The sequence below is a fragment of the Hypanus sabinus genome, chromosome 9 (genome assembly GCF_030144855.1).
Source record: "Hypanus sabinus isolate sHypSab1 chromosome 9, sHypSab1.hap1, whole genome shotgun sequence".
Classification (NCBI taxonomy): domain Eukaryota; kingdom Metazoa; phylum Chordata; class Chondrichthyes; order Myliobatiformes; family Dasyatidae; genus Hypanus; species Hypanus sabinus.
This window is the reverse complement of record NC_082714.1, coordinates 80,195,683-80,214,841: the sequence shown is the minus strand read 5'-3', so window position 1 is coordinate 80,214,841 and position 19,159 is coordinate 80,195,683. Positions and strand designations below refer to the sequence as shown.

The window sequence follows — 19,159 nt, the reverse complement described above, 5'->3', positions numbered from 1 at the left end:
TGTCGTTTACAGTGAGGTTTGGGCAGTGGGATTCAGTGTGTCTGTCGTTTACAGTGAGGTTTGGGCAGTGCGATTCAGTGTGTCTGTCGTTTGCAGTGAGGTTTGGGCAGTGGGATTCAGTGTGTCTGTCGTTTACAGTGAGGTTTGGGCAGTGGGATTCAGTGTGTCTGTCATTTGCAGTGAGGTTTGGGCAGTGGATTCAGTGTGTCTGTCGTTTGCAGTGAGGTTTGGGCAGTGGGATTCAGTGTGTCTGTCATTGCAGTGAGGTTTGGGCAGTGGGATTCAGTGTGTCTGTCGTTTACAGTGAGGTCTGGGCAGTGGGATTCAGTGTGTCTGTCATCGTCAGTGAGGTTTGGGCAGTGGATTCAGTGTGTCTGTCATCGTCAGTGAGGTTTGGGCAGTGGGATTCAGTGTGTCTGTCATCGTCAGTGAGATTTGGGCAGTGGGATTCAGTGTGTCTGTCGTTTGCAGTGAGGTTTGGGCAGTGGGATTCAGTGTGTCTGTCATTGCAGTGAGGTTTGGGCAGTGGGATTCAGTGTGTCTGTCGTTTACAGTGAGGTTTGGGCGGTGGGATTCAGTGTGTCTGTCGTTTACAGTGAGGTTTGGGCAGTGGGATTCAGTGTGTCTGTCATCGTCAGTGAGATTTGGGCAGTGGATTCAGTGTGTCTGTCGTTTGCAGTGAGGTTTGGGCAGTGGGATTCAGTGTGTCTGTCATTGCAGTGAGGTTTGGGCAGTGGGATTCAGTGTGTCTGTCGTTTACAGTGAGGTTTGGGCAGTGGGATTCAGTGTGTCTGTCGTTTACAGTGAGGTTTGGGCAGTGGGATTCAGTGTGTCTGTCGTTTACAGTGAGGTTTGGGCAGTGGGATTCAGTGTGTCTGTCGTTTACAGTGAGGTTTGGGCAGTGGGATTCAGTGTGTCTGTCATTTGCAGTGAGGTTTGGGCAGTGGGATTCAGTGTGTCTGTCGTTTACAGTGAGGTTTGGGCAGTGGGATTCAGTGTGTCTGTCGTTTACAGTGAGGTTTGGGCAGTGGATTCAGTGTGTCTGTCGTTTGCAGTGAGGTTTGGGCAGTGGGATTCAGTGTGTCTGTCATTGCAGTGAGGTTTGGGCAGTGGGATTCAGTGTGTCTGTCGTTTACAGTGAGGTTTGGGCAGTGGGATTCAGTGTGTCTGTCGTTTACAGTGAGGTTTGGGCAGTGGGATTCAGTGTGTCTGTCGTTTACAGTGAGGTTTGGGCAGTGGGATTCAGTGTGTCTGTCATCGTCAGTGAGATTTGGGCAGTGGGATTCAGTGTGTCTGTCGTTTACAGTGAGGTTTGGGCAGTGGATTCAGTGTGTCTGTCGTTTGCAGTGAGGTTTGGGCAGTGGGATTCAGTGTGTCTGTCATTGCAGTGAGGTTTGGGCAGTGGGATTCAGTGTGTCTGTCGTTTACAGTGAGGTTTGGGCATTGGGATTCAGTGTGTCTGTCGTTTACAGTGAGGTTTGGGCAGTGGGATTCAGTGTGTCTGTCATCGTCAGTGAGATTTGGGCAGTGGGATTCAGTGCGTCTGTCGTTTACAGTGAGGTTTGGGCAGTGGGATTCAGTGTGTCTGTCGTTTACAGTGAGGTTTGGGCAGTGGGATTCAGTGTGTCTGTCGTTTACAGTGAGGTCTGGGCAGTGGGATTCAGTGTGTCTGTCGTTTACAGTGAGGTTTGGGCAGTGGGATTCATTGTGTCTGTCGTTTACAGTGAGGTTTGGGCAGTGGGATTCAGTGTGTCTGTCGTTTACAGTGAGGTTTGGGCAGTGGGATTCAGTGTGTCTGTCATTTGCAGTGAGGTTTGGGCAGTGGATTCAGTGTGTCTGTCGTTTGCAGTGAGGTTTGGGCGGTGGGATTCAGTGTGTCTGTCGTTTACAGTGAGGTTTGGGCAGTGGGATTCAGTGTGTCTGTCGTTTGCAGTGAGGTTTGGGCAGTGGGATTCAGTGTGTCTGTCGTTTACAGTGAGGTTTGGGCAGTGGGATTCAGTGTGTCTGTCATTTACAGTGAGGTTTGGGCAGTGGGATTCAGTGTGTCTGTCATTGCAGTGAGGTTTGGGCAGTGGGATTCAGTGTGTCTGTCGTTTGCAGTGAGGTTTGGGCAGTGGGATTCAGTGTGTCTGTCATTTGCAGTGAGGTTTGGGCAGTGGATTCAGTGTGTCTGTCGTTTGCAGTGAGGTTTGGGCAGTGGGATTCAGTGTGTCTGTCATTGCAGTGAGGTTTGGGCAGTGGGATTCAGTGTGTCTGTCGTTTGCAGTGAGGTTTGGGCAGTGGGATTCAGTGTGTCTGTCGTTTACAGTGAGGTTTGGGCAGTGGGATTCAGTGTGTCTGTCGTTTACAGTGAGGTTTGGGCAGTGGGATTCAGTGTGTCTGTCGTTTGCAGTGAGGTTTGGGCAGTGGGATTCAGTGTGTCTGTCGTTTACAGTGAGGTTTGGGCAGTGGGATTCAGTGTGTCTGTCATTTGCAGTGAGGTTTGGGCAGTGGGATTCAGTGTGTCTGTCATTGCAGTGAGGTTTGGGCAGTGGGATTCAGTGTGTCTGTCGTTTACAGTGAGGTTTGGGCAGTGGGATTCAGTGTGTCTGTCATTTGCAGTGAGGTTTGGGCAGTGGGATTCAGTGTGTCTGTCATTGCAGTGAGGTTTGGGCAGTGGGATTCAGTGTGTCTGTCGTTTACAGTGAGGTTTGGGCAGTGGGATTCAGTGTGTCTGTCGTTTACAGTGAGGTCTGGGCAGTGGGATTCAGTGTGTCTGTCATCGTCAGTGAGGTTTGGGCAGTGGATTCAGTGTGTCTGTCATCGTCAGTGAGGTTTGGGCAGTGGGATTCAGTGTGTCTGTCATCGTCAGTGAGATTTGGGCAGTGGGATTCAGTGTGTCTGTCGTTTGCAGTGAGGTTTGGGCAGTGGGATTCAGTGTGTCTGTCGTTTACAGTGAGGTTTGGGCATTGGGATTCAGTGTGTCTGTCGTTTACAGTGAGGTTTGGGCAGTGGGATTCAGTGTGTCTGTCATCGTCAGTGAGATTTGGGCAGTGGGATTCAGTGCGTCTGTCGTTTACAGTGAGGTTTGGGCAGTGGGATTCAGTGTGTCTGTCGTTTACAGTGAGGTTTGGGCAGTGGGATTCAGTGTGTCTGTCGTTTACAGTGAGGTCTGGGCAGTGGGATTCAGTGTGTCTGTCGTTTACAGTGAGGTTTGGGCAGTGGGATTCATTGTGTCTGTCGTTTACAGTGAGGTTTGGGCAGTGGGATTCAGTGTGTCTGTCGTTTACAGTGAGGTTTGGGCAGTGGGATTCAGTGTGTCTGTCATTTGCAGTGAGGTTTGGGCAGTGGATTCAGTGTGTCTGTCGTTTGCAGTGAGGTTTGGGCGGTGGGATTCAGTGTGTCTGTCGTTTACAGTGAGGTTTGGGCAGTGGGATTCAGTGTGTCTGTCGTTTGCAGTGAGGTTTGGGCAGTGGGATTCAGTGTGTCTGTCGTTTGCAGTGAGGTTTGGGCAGTGGGATTCAGTGTGTCTGTCGTTTACAGTGAGGTTTGGGCAGTGGGATTCAGTGTGTCTGTCGTTTACAGTGAGGTTTGGGCAGTGGGATTCAGTGTGTCTGTCGTTTGCAGTGAGGTTTGGGCAGTGGGATTCAGTGTGTCTGTCGTTTACAGTGAGGTTTGGGCAGTGGGATTCAGTGTGTCTGTCATTTGCAGTGAGGTTTGGGCAGTGGGATTCAGTGTGTCTGTCATTGCAGTGAGGTTTGGGCAGTGGGATTCAGTGTGTCTGTCGTTTACAGTGAGGTTTGGGCAGTGGGATTCAGTGTGTCTGTCATTTGCAGTGAGGTTTGGGCAGTGGATTCAGTGTGTCTGTCGTTTGCAGTGAGGTTTGGGCGGTGGGATTCAGTGTGTCTGTCGTTTACAGTGAGGTTTGGGCAGTGGGATTCAGTGTGTCTGTCGTTTGCAGTGAGGTTTGGGCAGTGGGATTCAGTGTGTCTGTCGTTTACAGTGAGGTTTGGGCAGTGGGATTCAGTGTGTCTGTCATTTACAGTGAGGTTTGGGCAGTGGGATTCAGTGTGTCTGTCATTGCAGTGAGGTTTGGGCAGTGGGATTCAGTGTGTCTGTCGTTTGCAGTGAGGTTTGGGCAGTGGGATTCAGTGTGTCTGTCATTTGCAGTGAGGTTTGGGCAGTGGATTCAGTGTGTCTGTCGTTTGCAGTGAGGTTTGGGCAGTGGGATTCAGTGTGTCTGTCATTGCAGTGAGGTTTGGGCAGTGGGATTCAGTGTGTCTGTCGTTTGCAGTGAGGTTTGGGCAGTGGGATTCAGTGTGTCTGTCGTTTACAGTGAGGTTTGGGCAGTGGGATTCAGTGTGTCTGTCGTTTACAGTGAGGTTTGGGCAGTGGGATTCAGTGTGTCTGTCGTTTGCAGTGAGGTTTGGGCAGTGGGATTCAGTGTGTCTGTCGTTTACAGTGAGGTTTGGGCAGTGGGATTCAGTGTGTCTGTCATTTGCAGTGAGGTTTGGGCAGTGGGATTCAGTGTGTCTGTCATTGCAGTGAGGTTTGGGCAGTGGGATTCAGTGTGTCTGTCGTTTACAGTGAGGTTTGGGCAGTGGGATTCAGTGTGTCTGTCATTTGCAGTGAGGTTTGGGCAGTGGGATTCAGTGTGTCTGTCATTGCAGTGAGGTTTGGGCAGTGGGATTCAGTGTGTCTGTCGTTTACAGTGAGGTTTGGGCAGTGGGATTCAGTGTGTCTGTCGTTTACAGTGAGGTCTGGGCAGTGGGATTCAGTGTGTCTGTCATCGTCAGTGAGGTTTGGGCAGTGGATTCAGTGTGTCTGTCATCGTCAGTGAGGTTTGGGCAGTGGGATTCAGTGTGTCTGTCATCGTCAGTGAGATTTGGGCAGTGGGATTCAGTGTGTCTGTCGTTTGCAGTGAGGTTTGGGCAGTGGGATTCAGTGTGTCTGTCGTTTACAGTGAGGTTTGGGCATTGGGATTCAGTGTGTCTGTCGTTTACAGTGAGGTTTGGGCAGTGGGATTCAGTGTGTCTGTCATCGTCAGTGAGATTTGGGCAGTGGGATTCAGTGCGTCTGTCGTTTACAGTGAGGTTTGGGCAGTGGGATTCAGTGTGTCTGTCGTTTACAGTGAGGTTTGGGCAGTGGGATTCAGTGTGTCTGTCGTTTACAGTGAGGTCTGGGCAGTGGGATTCAGTGTGTCTGTCGTTTACAGTGAGGTTTGGGCAGTGGGATTCATTGTGTCTGTCGTTTACAGTGAGGTTTGGGCAGTGGGATTCAGTGTGTCTGTCGTTTACAGTGAGGTTTGGGCAGTGGGATTCAGTGTGTCTGTCATTTGCAGTGAGGTTTGGGCAGTGGATTCAGTGTGTCTGTCGTTTGCAGTGAGGTTTGGGCGGTGGGATTCAGTGTGTCTGTCGTTTACAGTGAGGTTTGGGCAGTGGGATTCAGTGTGTCTGTCGTTTGCAGTGAGGTTTGGGCAGTGGGATTCAGTGTGTCTGTCGTTTGCAGTGAGGTTTGGGCAGTGGGATTCAGTGTGTCTGTCGTTTACAGTGAGGTTTGGGCAGTGGGATTCAGTGTGTCTGTCGTTTACAGTGAGGTTTGGGCAGTGGGATTCAGTGTGTCTGTCGTTTGCAGTGAGGTTTGGGCAGTGGGATTCAGTGTGTCTGTCGTTTACAGTGAGGTTTGGGCAGTGGGATTCAGTGTGTCTGTCATTTGCAGTGAGGTTTGGGCAGTGGGATTCAGTGTGTCTGTCATTGCAGTGAGGTTTGGGCAGTGGGATTCAGTGTGTCTGTCGTTTACAGTGAGGTTTGGGCAGTGGGATTCAGTGTGTCTGTCATTTGCAGTGAGGTTTGGGCAGTGGGATTCAGTGTGTCTGTCATTGCAGTGAGGTTTGGGCAGTGGGATTCAGTGTGTCTGTCGTTTACAGTGAGGTTTGGGCAGTGGGATTCAGTGTGTCTGTCGTTTACAGTGAGGTCTGGGCAGTGGGATTCAGTGTGTCTGTCATCGTCAGTGAGGTTTGGGCAGTGGATTCAGTGTGTCTGTCATCGTCAGTGAGGTTTGGGCAGTGGGATTCAGTGTGTCTGTCATCGTCAGTGAGATTTGGGCAGTGGGATTCAGTGTGTCTGTCGTTTGCAGTGAGGTTTGGGCAGTGGGATTCAGTGTGTCTGTCATTGCAGTGAGGTTTGGGCAGTGGGATTCAGTGTGTCTGTCGTTTACAGTGAGGTTTGGGCGGTGGGATTCAGTGTGTCTGTCGTTTACAGTGAGGTTTGGGCAGTGGGATTCAGTGTGTCTGTCATCGTCAGTGAGATTTGGGCAGTGGATTCAGTGTGTCTGTCGTTTGCAGTGAGGTTTGGGCAGTGGGATTCAGTGTGTCTGTCATTGCAGTGAGGTTTGGGCAGTGGGATTCAGTGTGTCTGTCGTTTACAGTGAGGTTTGGGCAGTGGGATTCAGTGTGTCTGTCGTTTACAGTGAGGTTTGGGCAGTGGGATTCAGTGTGTCTGTCGTTTACAGTGAGGTTTGGGCAGTGGGATTCAGTGTGTCTGTCGTTTACAGTGAGGTTTGGGCAGTGGGATTCAGTGTGTCTGTCATTTGCAGTGAGGTTTGGGCAGTGGGATTCAGTGTGTCTGTCGTTTACAGTGAGGTTTGGGCAGTGGGATTCAGTGTGTCTGTCGTTTACAGTGAGGTTTGGGCAGTGGATTCAGTGTGTCTGTCGTTTGCAGTGAGGTTTGGGCAGTGGGATTCAGTGTGTCTGTCATTGCAGTGAGGTTTGGGCAGTGGGATTCAGTGTGTCTGTCGTTTACAGTGAGGTTTGGGCAGTGGGATTCAGTGTGTCTGTCGTTTACAGTGAGGTTTGGGCAGTGGGATTCAGTGTGTCTGTCGTTTACAGTGAGGTTTGGGCAGTGGGATTCAGTGTGTCTGTCATCGTCAGTGAGATTTGGGCAGTGGGATTCAGTGTGTCTGTCGTTTACAGTGAGGTTTGGGCAGTGGATTCAGTGTGTCTGTCGTTTGCAGTGAGGTTTGGGCAGTGGGATTCAGTGTGTCTGTCATTGCAGTGAGGTTTGGGCAGTGGGATTCAGTGTGTCTGTCGTTTACAGTGAGGTTTGGGCAGTGGGATTCAGTGTGTCTGTCGTTTACAGTGAGGTTTGGGCAGTGGGATTCAGTGTGTCTGTCGTTTACAGTGAGGTTTGGGCAGTGGGATTCAGTGTGTCTGTCATCGTCAGTGAGATTTGGGCAGTGGGATTCAGTGTGTCTGTCGTTTACAGTGAGGTTTGGGCAGTGGGATTCAGTGTGTCTGTCGTTTACAGTGAGGTCTGGGCAGTGGGATTCAGTGTGTCTGTCGTTTACAGTGAGGTTTGGGCAGTGGGATTCATTGTGTCTGTCGTTTACAGTGAGGTTTGGGCAGTGGGATTCAGTGTGTCTGTCGTTTACAGTGAGGTTTGGGCAGTGGGATTCAGTGTGTCTGTCATCGTCAGTGAGGTTTGGGCAGTGGGATTCAGTGTGTCTGTCGTTTGCAGTGAGGTTTGGGCAGTGGGATTCAGTGTGTCTGTCATTTGCAGTGAGGTTTGGGCAGTGGATTCAGTGTGTCTGTCGTTTGCAGTGAGGTTTGGGCAGTGGGATTCAGTGTGTCTGTCGTTTACAGTGAGGTTTGGGCAGTGGGATTCAGTGTGTCTGTCGTTTACAGTGAGGTTTGGGCAGTGGGATTCAGTGTGTCTGTCGTTTGCAGTGAGGTTTGGGCAGTGGGATTCAGTGTGTCTGTCGTTTACAGTGAGGTTTGGGCAGTGGGATTCAGTGTGTCTGTCATTGCAGTGAGGTTTGGGCAGTGGGATTCAGTGTGTCTGTCGTTTACAGTGAGGTTTGGGCAGTGGGATTCAGTGTGTCTGTCGTTTACAGTGAGGTTTGGGCAGTGGGATTCAGTGTGTCTGTCGTTTACAGTGAGGTTTGGGCAGTGGGATTCAGTGTGTCTGTCATTTGCAGTGAGGTTTGGGCAGTGGATTCAGTGTGTCTGTCGTTTGCAGTGAGGTTTGGGCAGTGGGATTCAGTGTGTCTGTCATTTGCAGTGAGGTTTGGGCAGTGGGATTCAGTGTGTCTGTCGTTTACAGTGAGGTTTGGGCAGAGGATTCAGTGTGTCTGTCGTTTGCAGTGAGGTTTGGGCAGTGGGATTCAGTGTGTCTGTCGTTTACAGTGAGGTTTGGGCAGTGGGATTCAGTGTGTCTGTCGTTTGCAGTGAGGTTTGGGCAGTGGGATTCAGTGTGTCTGTCATCGTCAGTGAGATTTGGGCAGTGGGATTCAGTGTGTCTGTCGTTTACAGTGAGGTTTGGGCAGTGGGATTCAGTGTGTCTGTCGTTTACAGTGAGGTTTGGGCAGTGGGATTCAGTGTGTCTGTCGTTTGCAGTGAGGTTTGGGCAGTGGGATTCAGTGTGTCTGTCGTTTACAGTGAGGTTTGGGCAGTGGGATTCAGTGTGTCTGTCATTTGCAGTGAGGTTTGGGCAGTGGATTCAGTGTGTCTGTCGTTTGCAGTGAGGTTTGGGCAGTGGGATTCAGTGTGTCTGTCATTGCAGTGAGGTTTGGGCAGTGGGATTCAGTGTGTCTGTCGTTTACAGTGAGGTTTGGGCAGTGGGATTCAGTGTGTCTGTCGTTTACAGTGAGGTTTGGGCAGTGGGATTCAGTGTGTCTGTCGTTTACAGTGAGGTTTGGGCAGTGGGATTCAGTGTGTCTGTCATTTGCAGTGAGGTTTGGGCAGTGGGATTCAGTGTGTCTGTCGTTTACAGTGAGGTTTGGGCAGTGGGATTCAGTGTGTCTGTCGTTTACAGTGAGGTCTGGGCAGTGGGATTCAGTGTGTCTGTCATTGCAGTGAGGTTTGGGCAGTGGGATTCAGTGTGTCTGTCGTTTACAGTGAGGTTTGGGCAGTGGGATTCAGTGTGTCTGTCGTTTACAGTGAGGTTTGGGCAGTGGGATTCAGTGTGTCTGTCGTTTACAGTGAGGTTTGGGCAGTGGGATTCAGTGTGTCTGTCATCGTCAGTGAGATTTGGGCAGTGGGATTCAGTGTGTCTGTCATCGTCAGTGAGATTTGGGCAGTGGGATTCAGTGTGTCTGTCGTTTGCAGTGAGGTTTGGGCAGTGGGATTCAGTGTGTCTGTCGTTTACAGTGAGATTTGGGCAGTGGGATTCAGTGTGTCTGTCATTTGCAGTGAGGTTTGGGCGGTGGGATTCAGTGTGTCTGTCGTTTACAGTGAGGTTTGGGCAGTGGGATTCAGTGTGTCTGTCGTTTACAGTGAGGTTTGGGCAGTGGGATTCAGTGTGTCTGTCATCGTCAGTGAGATTTGGGCAGTGGGATTCAGTGTGTCTGTCGTTTACAGTGAGGTTTGGGCGGTGGGATTCAGTGTGTCTGTCGTTTACAGTGAGGTTTGGGCAGTGGGATTCAGTGTGTCTGTCGTTTGCAGTGAGGTTTGGGCAGTGGATTCAGTGTGTCTGTCGTTTGCAGTGAGGTTTGGGCAGTGGGATTCAGTGTGTCTGTCGTTTACAGTGAGGTTTGGGCAGTGGGATTCAGTGTGTCTGTCGTTTACAGTGAGGTTTGGGCAGTGGGATTCAGTGTGTCTGTCGTTTGCAGTGAGGTTTGGGCAGTGGGATTCAGTGTGTCTGTCGTTTGCAGTGAGGTTTGGGCAGTGGGATTCAGTGTGTCTGTCGTTTACAGTGAGGTTTGGGCAGTGGGATTCAGTGTGTCTGTCGTTTGCAGTGAGGTTTGGGCAGTGGGATTCAGTGTGTCTGTCGTTTACAGTGAGGTTTGGGCAGTGGGATTCAGTGTGTCTGTCATTGCAGTGAGGTTTGGGCAGTGGGATTCAGTGTGTCTGTCGTTTACAGTGAGGTTTGGGCAGTGGGATTCAGTGTGTCTGTCGTTTACGGTGAGGTTTGGGCAGTGGGATTCAGTGTGTCTGTCGTTTACAGTGAGGTTTGGGCAGTGGGATTCAGTGTGTCTGTCATTTGCAGTGAGGTTTGGGCAGTGGATTCAGTGTGTCTGTCGTTTGCAGTGAGGTTTGGGCAGTGGGATTCAGTGTGTCTGTCGTTTACAGTGAGGTTTGGGCAGTGGGATTCAGTGTGTCTGTCGTTTACAGTGAGGTTTGGGCAGTGGGATTCAGTGTGTCTGTCGTTTACAGTGAGGTTTGGGCAGTGGGATTCAGTGTGTCTGTCGTTTACAGTGAGGTTTGGGCAGTGGGATTCAGTGTGTCTGTCGTTTACAGTGAGGTTTGGGCAGTGGATTCAGTGTGTCTGTCGTTTACAGTGAGGTTTGGGCAGTGGGATTCAGTGTGTCTGTCATTGCAGTGAGGTTTGGGCAGTGGGATTCAGTGTGTCTGTCGTTTACAGTGAGGTTTGGGCAGTGGGATTCAGTGTGTCTGTCGTTTACAGTGAGGTTTGGGCAGTGGGATTCAGTGTGTCTGTCGTTTACAGTGAGGTTTGGGCAGTGGGATTCAGTGTGTCTGTCGTTTACAGTGAGGTTTGGGCGGTGGGATTCAGTGTGTCTGTCGTTTACAGTGAGGTTTGGGCAGTGGGATTCAGTGTGTCTGTCGTTTACAGTGAGGTTTGGGCAGTGGGATTCAGTGTGTCTGTCGTTTACAGTGAGGTTTGGGCAGTGGGATTCAGTGTGTCTGTCGTTTACAGTGAGGTTTGGGCAGTGGGATTCAGTGTGTCTGTCATTTGCAGTGAGGTTTGGGCAGTGGGATTCAGTGTGTCTGTCGTTTACAGTGAGGTTTGGGCAGTGGGATTCAGTGTGTCTGTCATTTGCAGTGAGGTTTCGGCAGTGGGATTCAGTGTGTCTGTCATTTGCAGTGAGGTTTGGGCAGTGGGATTCAGTGTGTCTGTCGTTTACAGTGAGGTTTGGGCAGTGGGATTCAGTGTGTCTGTCGTTTACAGTGAGGTTTGGGCAGTGGATTCAGTGTGTCTGTCGTTTGCAGTGAGGTTTGGGCAGTGGGATTCAGTGTGTCTGTCATTGCAGTGAGGTTTGGGCAGTGGGATTCAGTGTGTCTGTCGTTTACAGTGAGGTTTGGGCAGTGGGATTCAGTGTGTCTGTCGTTTACAGTGAGGTTTGGGCAGTGGATTCAGTGTGTCTGTCGTTTGCAGTGAGGTTTGGGCAGTGGGATTCAGTGTGTCTGTCATTGCAGTGAGGTTTGGGCAGTGGGATTCAGTGTGTCTGTCATTTACAGTGAGGTTTGGGCAGTGGGATTCAGTGTGTCTGTCGTTTACAGTGAGGTTTGGGCAGTGGGATTCAGTGTGTCTGTCGTTTACAGTGAGGTTTGGGCAGTGGGATTCAGTGTGTCTGTCATCGTCAGTGAGATTTGGGCAGTGGGATTCAGTGTGTCTGTCGTTTACAGTGAGGTTTGGGCAGTGGGATTCAGTGTGTCTGTCGTTTACAGTGAGGTTTGGGCAGTGGGATTCAGTGTGTCTGTCGTTTACAGTGAGGTCTGGGCAGTGGGATTCAGTGTGTCTGTCGTTTACAGTGAGGTTTGGGCAGTGGGATTCAGTGTGTCTGTCGTTTACAGTGAGGTTTGGGCAGTGGGATTCAGTGTGTCTGTCGTTTACAGTGAGGTTTGGGCAGTGGGATTCAGTGTGTCTGTCGTTTGCAGTGAGGTTTGGGCAGTGGGATTCAGTGTGTCTGTCGTTTACAGTGAGGTTTGGGCAGTGGGATTCAGTGTGTCTGTCGTTTACAGTGAGGTTTGGGCAGTGGGATTCAGTGCGTCTGTCGTTTGCAGTGAGGTTTGGGCAGTGGGATTCAGTGTGTCTGTCGTTTACAGTGAGGTTTGGGCAGTGGGATTCAGTGTGTCTTTCGTTTACAGTGAGGTTTGGGCAGTGGGATTCAGTGTGTCTGTCGTTTACAGTGAGGTTTGGGCAGTGGGATTCAGTGTGTCTGTCGTTTACAGTGAGGTTTGGGCAGTGGGATTCAGTGTGTCTGTCATTTACAGTGAGGTTTGGGCAGTGGGATTCAGTGTGTCTGTCGTTTACAGTGAGGTTTGGGCAGTGGGATTCAGTGTGTCTGTCATTTACAGTGAGGTTTGGGCAGTGGGATTCAGTGTGTCTGTCATCGTCAGTGAGGTTTGGGCAGTGGGATTCAGTGTGTCTGTCGTTTACAGTGAGGTTTGGGCAGTGGGATTCAGTGTGTCTGTCATTTGCAGTGAGGTTTGGGCAGTGGGATTCAGTGTGTCTGTCGTTTACAGTGAGGTTTGGGCAGTGGGATTCAGTGTGTCTGTCATTTGCAGTGAGGTTTGGGCAGTGGATTCAGTGTGTCTGTCGTTTGCAGTGAGGTTTGGGCAGTGGGATTCAGTGTGTCTGTCATTGCAGTGAGGTTTGGGCAGTGGGATTCAGTGTGTCTGTCGTTTACAGTGAGGTTTGGGCAGTGGGATTCAGTGTGTCTGTCGTTTACAGTGAGGTTTGGGCAGTGGATTCAGTGTGTCTGTCGTTTGCAGTGAGGTTTGGGCAGTGGATTCAGTGTGTCTGTCGTTTGCAGTGAGGTTTGGGCAGTGGGATTCAGTGTGTCTGTCATTGCAGTGAGGTTTGGGCAGTGGGATTCAGTGTGTCTGTCGTTTACAGTGAGGTTTGGGCAGTGGGATTCAGTGTGTCTGTCGTTTACAGTGAGGTTTGGGCAGTGGGATTCAGTGTGTCTGTCATCGTCAGTGAGATTTGGGCAGTGGGATTCAGTGTGTCTGTCGTTTACAGTGAGGTTTGGGCAGTGGGATTCAGTGTGTCTGTCGTTTACAGTGAGGTTTGGGCAGTGGGATTCAGTGTGTCTGTCGTTTACAGTGAGGTCTGGGCAGTGGGATTCAGTGTGTCTGTCGTTTACAGTGAGGTTTGGGCAGTGGGATTCAGTGTGTCTGTCGTTTACAGTGAGGTTTGGGCAGTGGGATTCAGTGTGTCTGTCGTTTACAGTGAGGTTTGGGCAGTGGGATTCAGTGTGTCTGTCGTTTGCAGTGAGGTTTGGGCAGTGGGATTCAGTGTGTCTGTCGTTTACAGTGAGGTTTGGGCAGTGGGATTCAGTGTGTCTGTCGTTTACAGTGAGGTTTGGGCAGTGGGATTCAGTGCGTCTGTCGTTTGCAGTGAGGTTTGGGCAGTGGGATTCAGTGTGTCTGTCGTTTACAGTGAGGTTTGGGCAGTGGGATTCAGTGTGTCTGTCGTTTACAGTGAGGTTTGGGCAGTGGGATTCAGTGTGTCTGTCGTTTACAGTGAGGTTTGGGCAGTGGGATTCAGTGTGTCTGTCGTTTACAGTGAGGTTTGGGCAGTGGATTCAGTGTGTCTGTCGTTTACAGTGAGGTATGGGCAGTGGGATTCAGTGTGTCTGTCGTTTACAGTGAGGTCTGGGCAGTGGGATTCAGTGTGTCTGTCGTTTACAGTGAGGTTTGGGCAGTGGATTCAGTGTGTCTGTCATCGTCAGTGAGGTTTGGGCAGTGGGATTCAGTGTGTCTGTCGTTTGCAGTGAGGTTTGGGCAGTGGGATTCAGTGTGTCTGTCGTTTACAGTGAGGTCTGGGCAGTGGGATTCAGTGTGTCTGTCGTTTGCAGTGAGGTTTGGGCAGTGGGATTCAGTGTGGCTGTCGTTTGCAGTGAGGTTTGGGCAGTGGATTCAGTGTGTCTGTCGTTTGCAGTGAGGTTTGGGCAGTGGGATTCAGTGTGGCTGTCGTTTACAGTGAGGTTTGGGCAGTGGGATTCAGTGTGGCTGTCGTTTACAGTGAGGTTTGGGCAGTGGGATTCAGTGTGTCTGTCGTTTGCAGTGAGGTTTGGGCAGTGGGATTCAGTGTGTCTGTCGTTTACAGTGAAGTCTGGGCAGTGGGATTCAGTGTGTCTGTCGTTTACAGTGAGGTTTGGGCAGTGGGATTCAGTGTGGCTGTCGTTTGCAGTGACGTTTGGGCAGTGGGATTCAGTGTGGCTGTCGTTTGCAGTGAGGTTTGGGCAGTGGGATTCAGTGTGGCTGTCGTTGCAGTGAGGTTTGGGCAGTGGGATTCAGTGTGGCTGTCGTTTGCAGTGAGGTTTGGGCAGTGGGATTCAGTGTGTCTGTCGTTTGCAGTGAGGTTTGGGCAGTGGGATTCAGTGTGTCTGTCGTTTGCAGTGAGGTTTGGGCAGTGGGATTCAGTGTGGCTGTCGTTGCAGTGAGGTTTGGGCAGTGGGATTCAGTGTGGCTGTCGTTGCAGTGAGGACCCCGACGGGGAGGATCTGCCTGTACTGTAAGGGTGCCGACACCATCCTCTTCAACCGGCTGCATAGTTCCAATCACCGGCTCATGAACATCACCCTGGAGCACCTCAACGTGAGTGTGGAGGAACCATCTTTCCCCTCTTCCCCTCCCTCCCGTTCCCCCCTTTCCAAGCACCTCACACCCCTCCCCCCATCTACCCTCTGCATTGGTTCTGCGCCGCCCCCTCCCCTTCACTCTGCCTCTCCCCTTTATCCCTCTGTCTCCCCTTCCCCTCTTATGTCGGCACTGGTATGGTGTTATCCCCACCCCACTACCCCATGCTCTCCTGCTATCCCACCTTTCCCTTCTGAAAACCCCTCTCTCTCCTCCGCCCTTTACCTTTTCACCCATCCTCCCCCCACCTCCATCTTCCTCCATCACTCTCCCCCCTTCATTTCTCTCACTCTCCTTAAGGAAACGTAGAAAACCTACAGCACAAACAGGCCATTTGGCCCACAGAGCTGTGCCGAGCATGTACTTACTTTAGAAAGTTACCTAGGGTTACCCATAGCCGTCTATTTTCCTAAGCTCCATGTCTCTATCCAAGAGTCTTCTTAAAAGACTATCGTTTCTGCCTCCACCACTGTTGCTGGCAGCCCATTCCACACACTCACCACTTTCTGCGTAAAAAAACTTACCCCTGACATCTCCTCCGTACCTACTTCCAAGCACCTTAAAACTGTGCCCTCTCACGCTAGGGATTTCAGCCCTGTCAAAAACCCTCTGACCATCCACACGATCAATGCCTCTTATCATCTTCTACAACTCTACCAGGTCACCTCTCATCCTCTGTTGCTCCAAGGAGAAAAGGCCAAGTTCACTCAACCTATTCTCATAAGGCATGCTCCCCAATCCGGGCAACATCCTTGTAAATCTCCTCTGCACACATTCTACATCCTTCCTGTAGTGAGGTGACCAGAGCTGAGCACAGTACTCCAAGTGGGGTCTGACCAGGGTCCTATATAGCTGCAACATTACCTCTCGGTTCTTAAACTCAATCCCACGATTGATGAAGGCCAATACACCGTACGCCTTCTTAATCACAGAGTCAACCTGTGTAGCTGCTTTGAGTGTCCTATGGACTCGGACCCCAAGATCCCTCTGATCCTCCACACTGCCAAGAGTCTTACCAACTATATTCTGTCATCATATTTGACCTACCAAAATGAACCACCTCACACTTATCTGGGTTGAACTCCATCTGCCACTTCTCAGCCCAGTTTTGCATCCTATCAATGTCCCGCTATAACCTCTGACAGCCCTCTACACTATCCACAACACCCCAACCTTTGTGTCATCAGCAAACTTACTAACCCATCCCTCCACTTCCTCATCCAGGTCATTTATAAAAATCACAAAGAGTAGGGGTCCCAGAACAGATCCCTGAGGTACACCACTGGTCACCGACCTCCGTGCAGAATATGACCCATCTACAACCACTCTTTGCCTTCTGTGGGCAAGCCAGTCCTGGATCCACAAAGCAATGTCCCCTTGGATCCCATGCCTCCTTACTTTCTCAATAAGCCTTGCCTGGGGTACCTTGTCAAATGCCTTGCTGAAATCCATATACACTACATCTACTGCTCTTCCTTCATCAATGTGTTTAGTCACATCCTCAAAAAATTCACTCAGGCTCGTAAGGCACGACCTGCCTTTGACAAAGCCATGCTGACTATTCATAATCATATTATGCCTCTCCAAATGTTCATAAATCCTGCCTCTCAGGATCTTCTCCATCAACTTACCAACCACTGAAGTAAGACTCACTGGTCTATAATTTCTGGGCTATCTCTACTCCCTTTCCTGAATAATGGAACAACATCCACAACCCTCCAATCCTCCAGAACCTCTCCTGTCCCCATTGATGATGCAAAGATCATCGCCAGAGGCTCAGCAATCTCCTCCCTCATCTCCTACAGTAGCCCGGGGTACATCTCATCCTATCCCAGTGACTTACCCAACTTGATGCTGTCCAAAAGCTCTAGCAGGTCGTCTTTCTTAATGTCTATATGCTCATGCTTTTCAGTCCGGTGTAAATTAGCCCTACAATCGCCAAAATCTTTTTACATAGTGAATACTGAAGCAAAGTATTCATTAAGTACCTCTGCCAACTCCTCTGGTTCCATACACTCTTCCCACTGCCACACTTGATTGGTCCGATTCTCTCACGGCTTATCCTCTTGCTCTTCACATACTTTTAGAATGCCTTGGGGTTTTCCTTAATCATGTCAGCCATCCTTCTCATGGCCCCTTCTGACTCTCCAGCTTAAGCTCCTTCCTACTAGTCTTCTAATCTTCTAGATCTCTATCATTACCTAGTGTGTTGAACCTTTCGTAAGATTTTCATCTTGACTAGATTTACAACAGCCTTTGTACACCACGGTTCCTATACCCTACCATCCTTTCCCTGTCTCATTGGAACATACCCATGCAGAACGCCACGCAAATAATCCCTGAACATTTGCCACATTTCTGCTGTACATTTCCCTGAGAACATCTTTTCCCAAGTCACGCTTCCAAGTTCTGCCTGAATATTTCCCCTTACTCCAATTAAACGCTTTCCTAACTTGTCTGTTCCTATCCCTCTCCAATGCTATGGTAAAGGAGATAGAATTGTGATCACTATCTCCAAAATGCTCTCCCACTGAGACCTGACACCTGACCAGGTTCATTTCCCAATACCAGATCAAGTACAGCCTCTCCTCTTGTAGGCTTGTCAACATACTGTGTCAAGAAACCTTCCTGAACACACCTAACAATCTCCACCCCATCTAAACCCCTCAGTCTAGGGGAATGCCAATCAATATTTGGGAAATTAAAATCTCCCATCACAGCGACGCTGTTGTTATTACTGCTTTCCAGAATCTGTCTCCCTATCTGCTCCTTGATGTCCCTTGATGTTACTATTGGGTGGTCTATAAAAAACACCCAGTAGAGTTATTGACCCCTTCCTGGTCCCAACTTCCCCCCACAGAGACTCTGTAGACAATCCCTCCATGACTTCCTCCTTTTCTGCAGCCCTGACACTATCTCTGATCAACAGTGCCACGCACCCACCTCTTTTGCCTCCCTCCCTGTCCTTTCTGAAACATCTAAAGCCCGGCACTTGAAGTAGCCATTCCTGTCCCTAAGCCGTCCAGGTCTCTGTAATGGCCACAACATCATAGCTCCAAGTGCTGATCCACACTCTAAGCTCATCCACTTTATTCATGATACTCCTCGCATTAAAATAGACAATCTCAAACCATCGGTCTGAGCACATCCCTTCTCTATCACCTGCCTATCCTCCCTCTTGCACTGTCTCCAAGCTTTCTCTATTTGTGAGCCAACCTCCCTTTCCTCCCTCATTTCAGTTCGGTTCCCACCCCCCCAGCAATTCTAGTTTAAACTCACCCTAATAGCCTTAACAAACCTCCCCGCCAGGATATTGGTCCCCCTCGTCCTTTTTGTAACAGGTCACGCCTGCCCCAGAAGAGGTCCCAATGATCCAGGAATCTGAATCCTGCCCCCACCGCTCCAATCCCTCAGCCACGCGTTTATCCTCCACCTCACTCTATTCCTATTCTCACTGTCGTGTGGCTCAGGCAGTAAACCCAAGATTACTACCTTTGAGGTCCAATTCTCAACTTCCTTCCTAACTCCCTGTAGTCTGTTTCCAGGACCTCCTCCCTTTTCCTACCTGTGTCGTTGGCACTAGTATGTACCACAGCCTCTGATTGTTCTCCTTCCCACTTCAGGATATCGTGGACACGATCAGAAACATCCCAGACCCTGACACCTGGAGGCAAACTACCATCCGCGTTTCTTTCCTGCATCCACAGAATCACCTGTCTGACCCCCTGACTAGAGAGTCCCCTATCACTGCTGCCATCCTCTTCCTTTCCCTGCCCTTCTGAGCCCCAGGGCCAGACTCTGTGCCAGAGGCACGGCCACTGTTGCTTCCCCCAGGTAGGCTGTCTCCCCCAACAGTACTCAGCAGGAGTACTTATTGTTAAGGGGGACAGCCACTGGGGTACTCTCTAACATCTGACTCCTGCCCTTCCCTGTCCTCACTGTGACCCACTTAGCTGCCTCTCTCTCTCTCTCTCTCTCACTCTGTCTGTCTGTCACTGTCTGTCTCTCTGTCTCTGTTCCTGTCCCCACCCCCTCTGCTTCCCCAGATTAGTTGCTGACCCCTGGTGTCCCCCCTCCCCAGGAGTTTGCGAGCGAGGGTCTGCGGACTCTGGTGCTGGCGTTCCGTGACCTGGAGGAGGGGGTGTATGCCGAGTGGGCGGAGAGACACCGGAACGCCCAGTTGGCACAGGAGGACCGTGAGGAGCGGCTCGCTGCTGTCTACGAGGACATCGAGCAGGAGATGATGGTATAACAACACGCGGGACACAACCCTCGGGGTGGCGTTAAACCGATCAAACTTCACCTATCCAGCCCCACCTGCCTCAGTACAACCTCCAATGGCGCATGTCAGAGCCCAGAGAGGTTCCCGTCGACCTGTGCCACTTCTGATTGCTACCCACATTCCCTCCTCACCACCCTTACCATTCCTCCCAAGGTGTGGTGCCCCTTCGTCACAAACTGTCCCACGGTGTGGCACTTCCCCCTCGCCACTCCTCCCTCCATTCCCTCCTCTGTTCCCTCCTTGCCATCCCTGCTGTGCCCCCTCCTTGCTTCCCTTCCCTCCATTTCCTTCTCATTGTCCCTCCCTCTGTGCTCCTTCCTCGCCACCCCTCCCTCTGTTCCCTCACACGACTCATTCTCCTCACCGCCCCTCCCATGACACACACTCCCTCCCTCAGCATGCCACGATGTCCCACTCTAAAAGATGACAGTGGATCTGACTCTCACTTTATCCACTCCATCTCATCCGCACGTTCCCCTCTCCCGACCCCTGCCCATCACTGAGTGACAATCAATCTCCTCCAGGGCCTCTACCGACACCCCTCCCTGACACTGAGGGTAAACTTTGCCCTGTAC

At 50.7% G+C, this 19,159-nt stretch overlaps 1 protein-coding gene across 1 annotated transcript in view; it reads left to right on the top strand.

Moving 5' to 3' along the window:
- LOC132400063 (phospholipid-transporting ATPase ID-like) overlaps positions 1-19,159 on the top strand; it is a 153,049-nt gene that overhangs the window by 103,754 nt on the left and 30,136 nt on the right. The window contains 2 exon segments of the mRNA XM_059981146.1: positions 14,145-14,260; positions 18,384-18,548. Of these exon segments, the coding sequence (XP_059837129.1) occupies positions 14,145-14,260; positions 18,384-18,548 (281 nt within the window).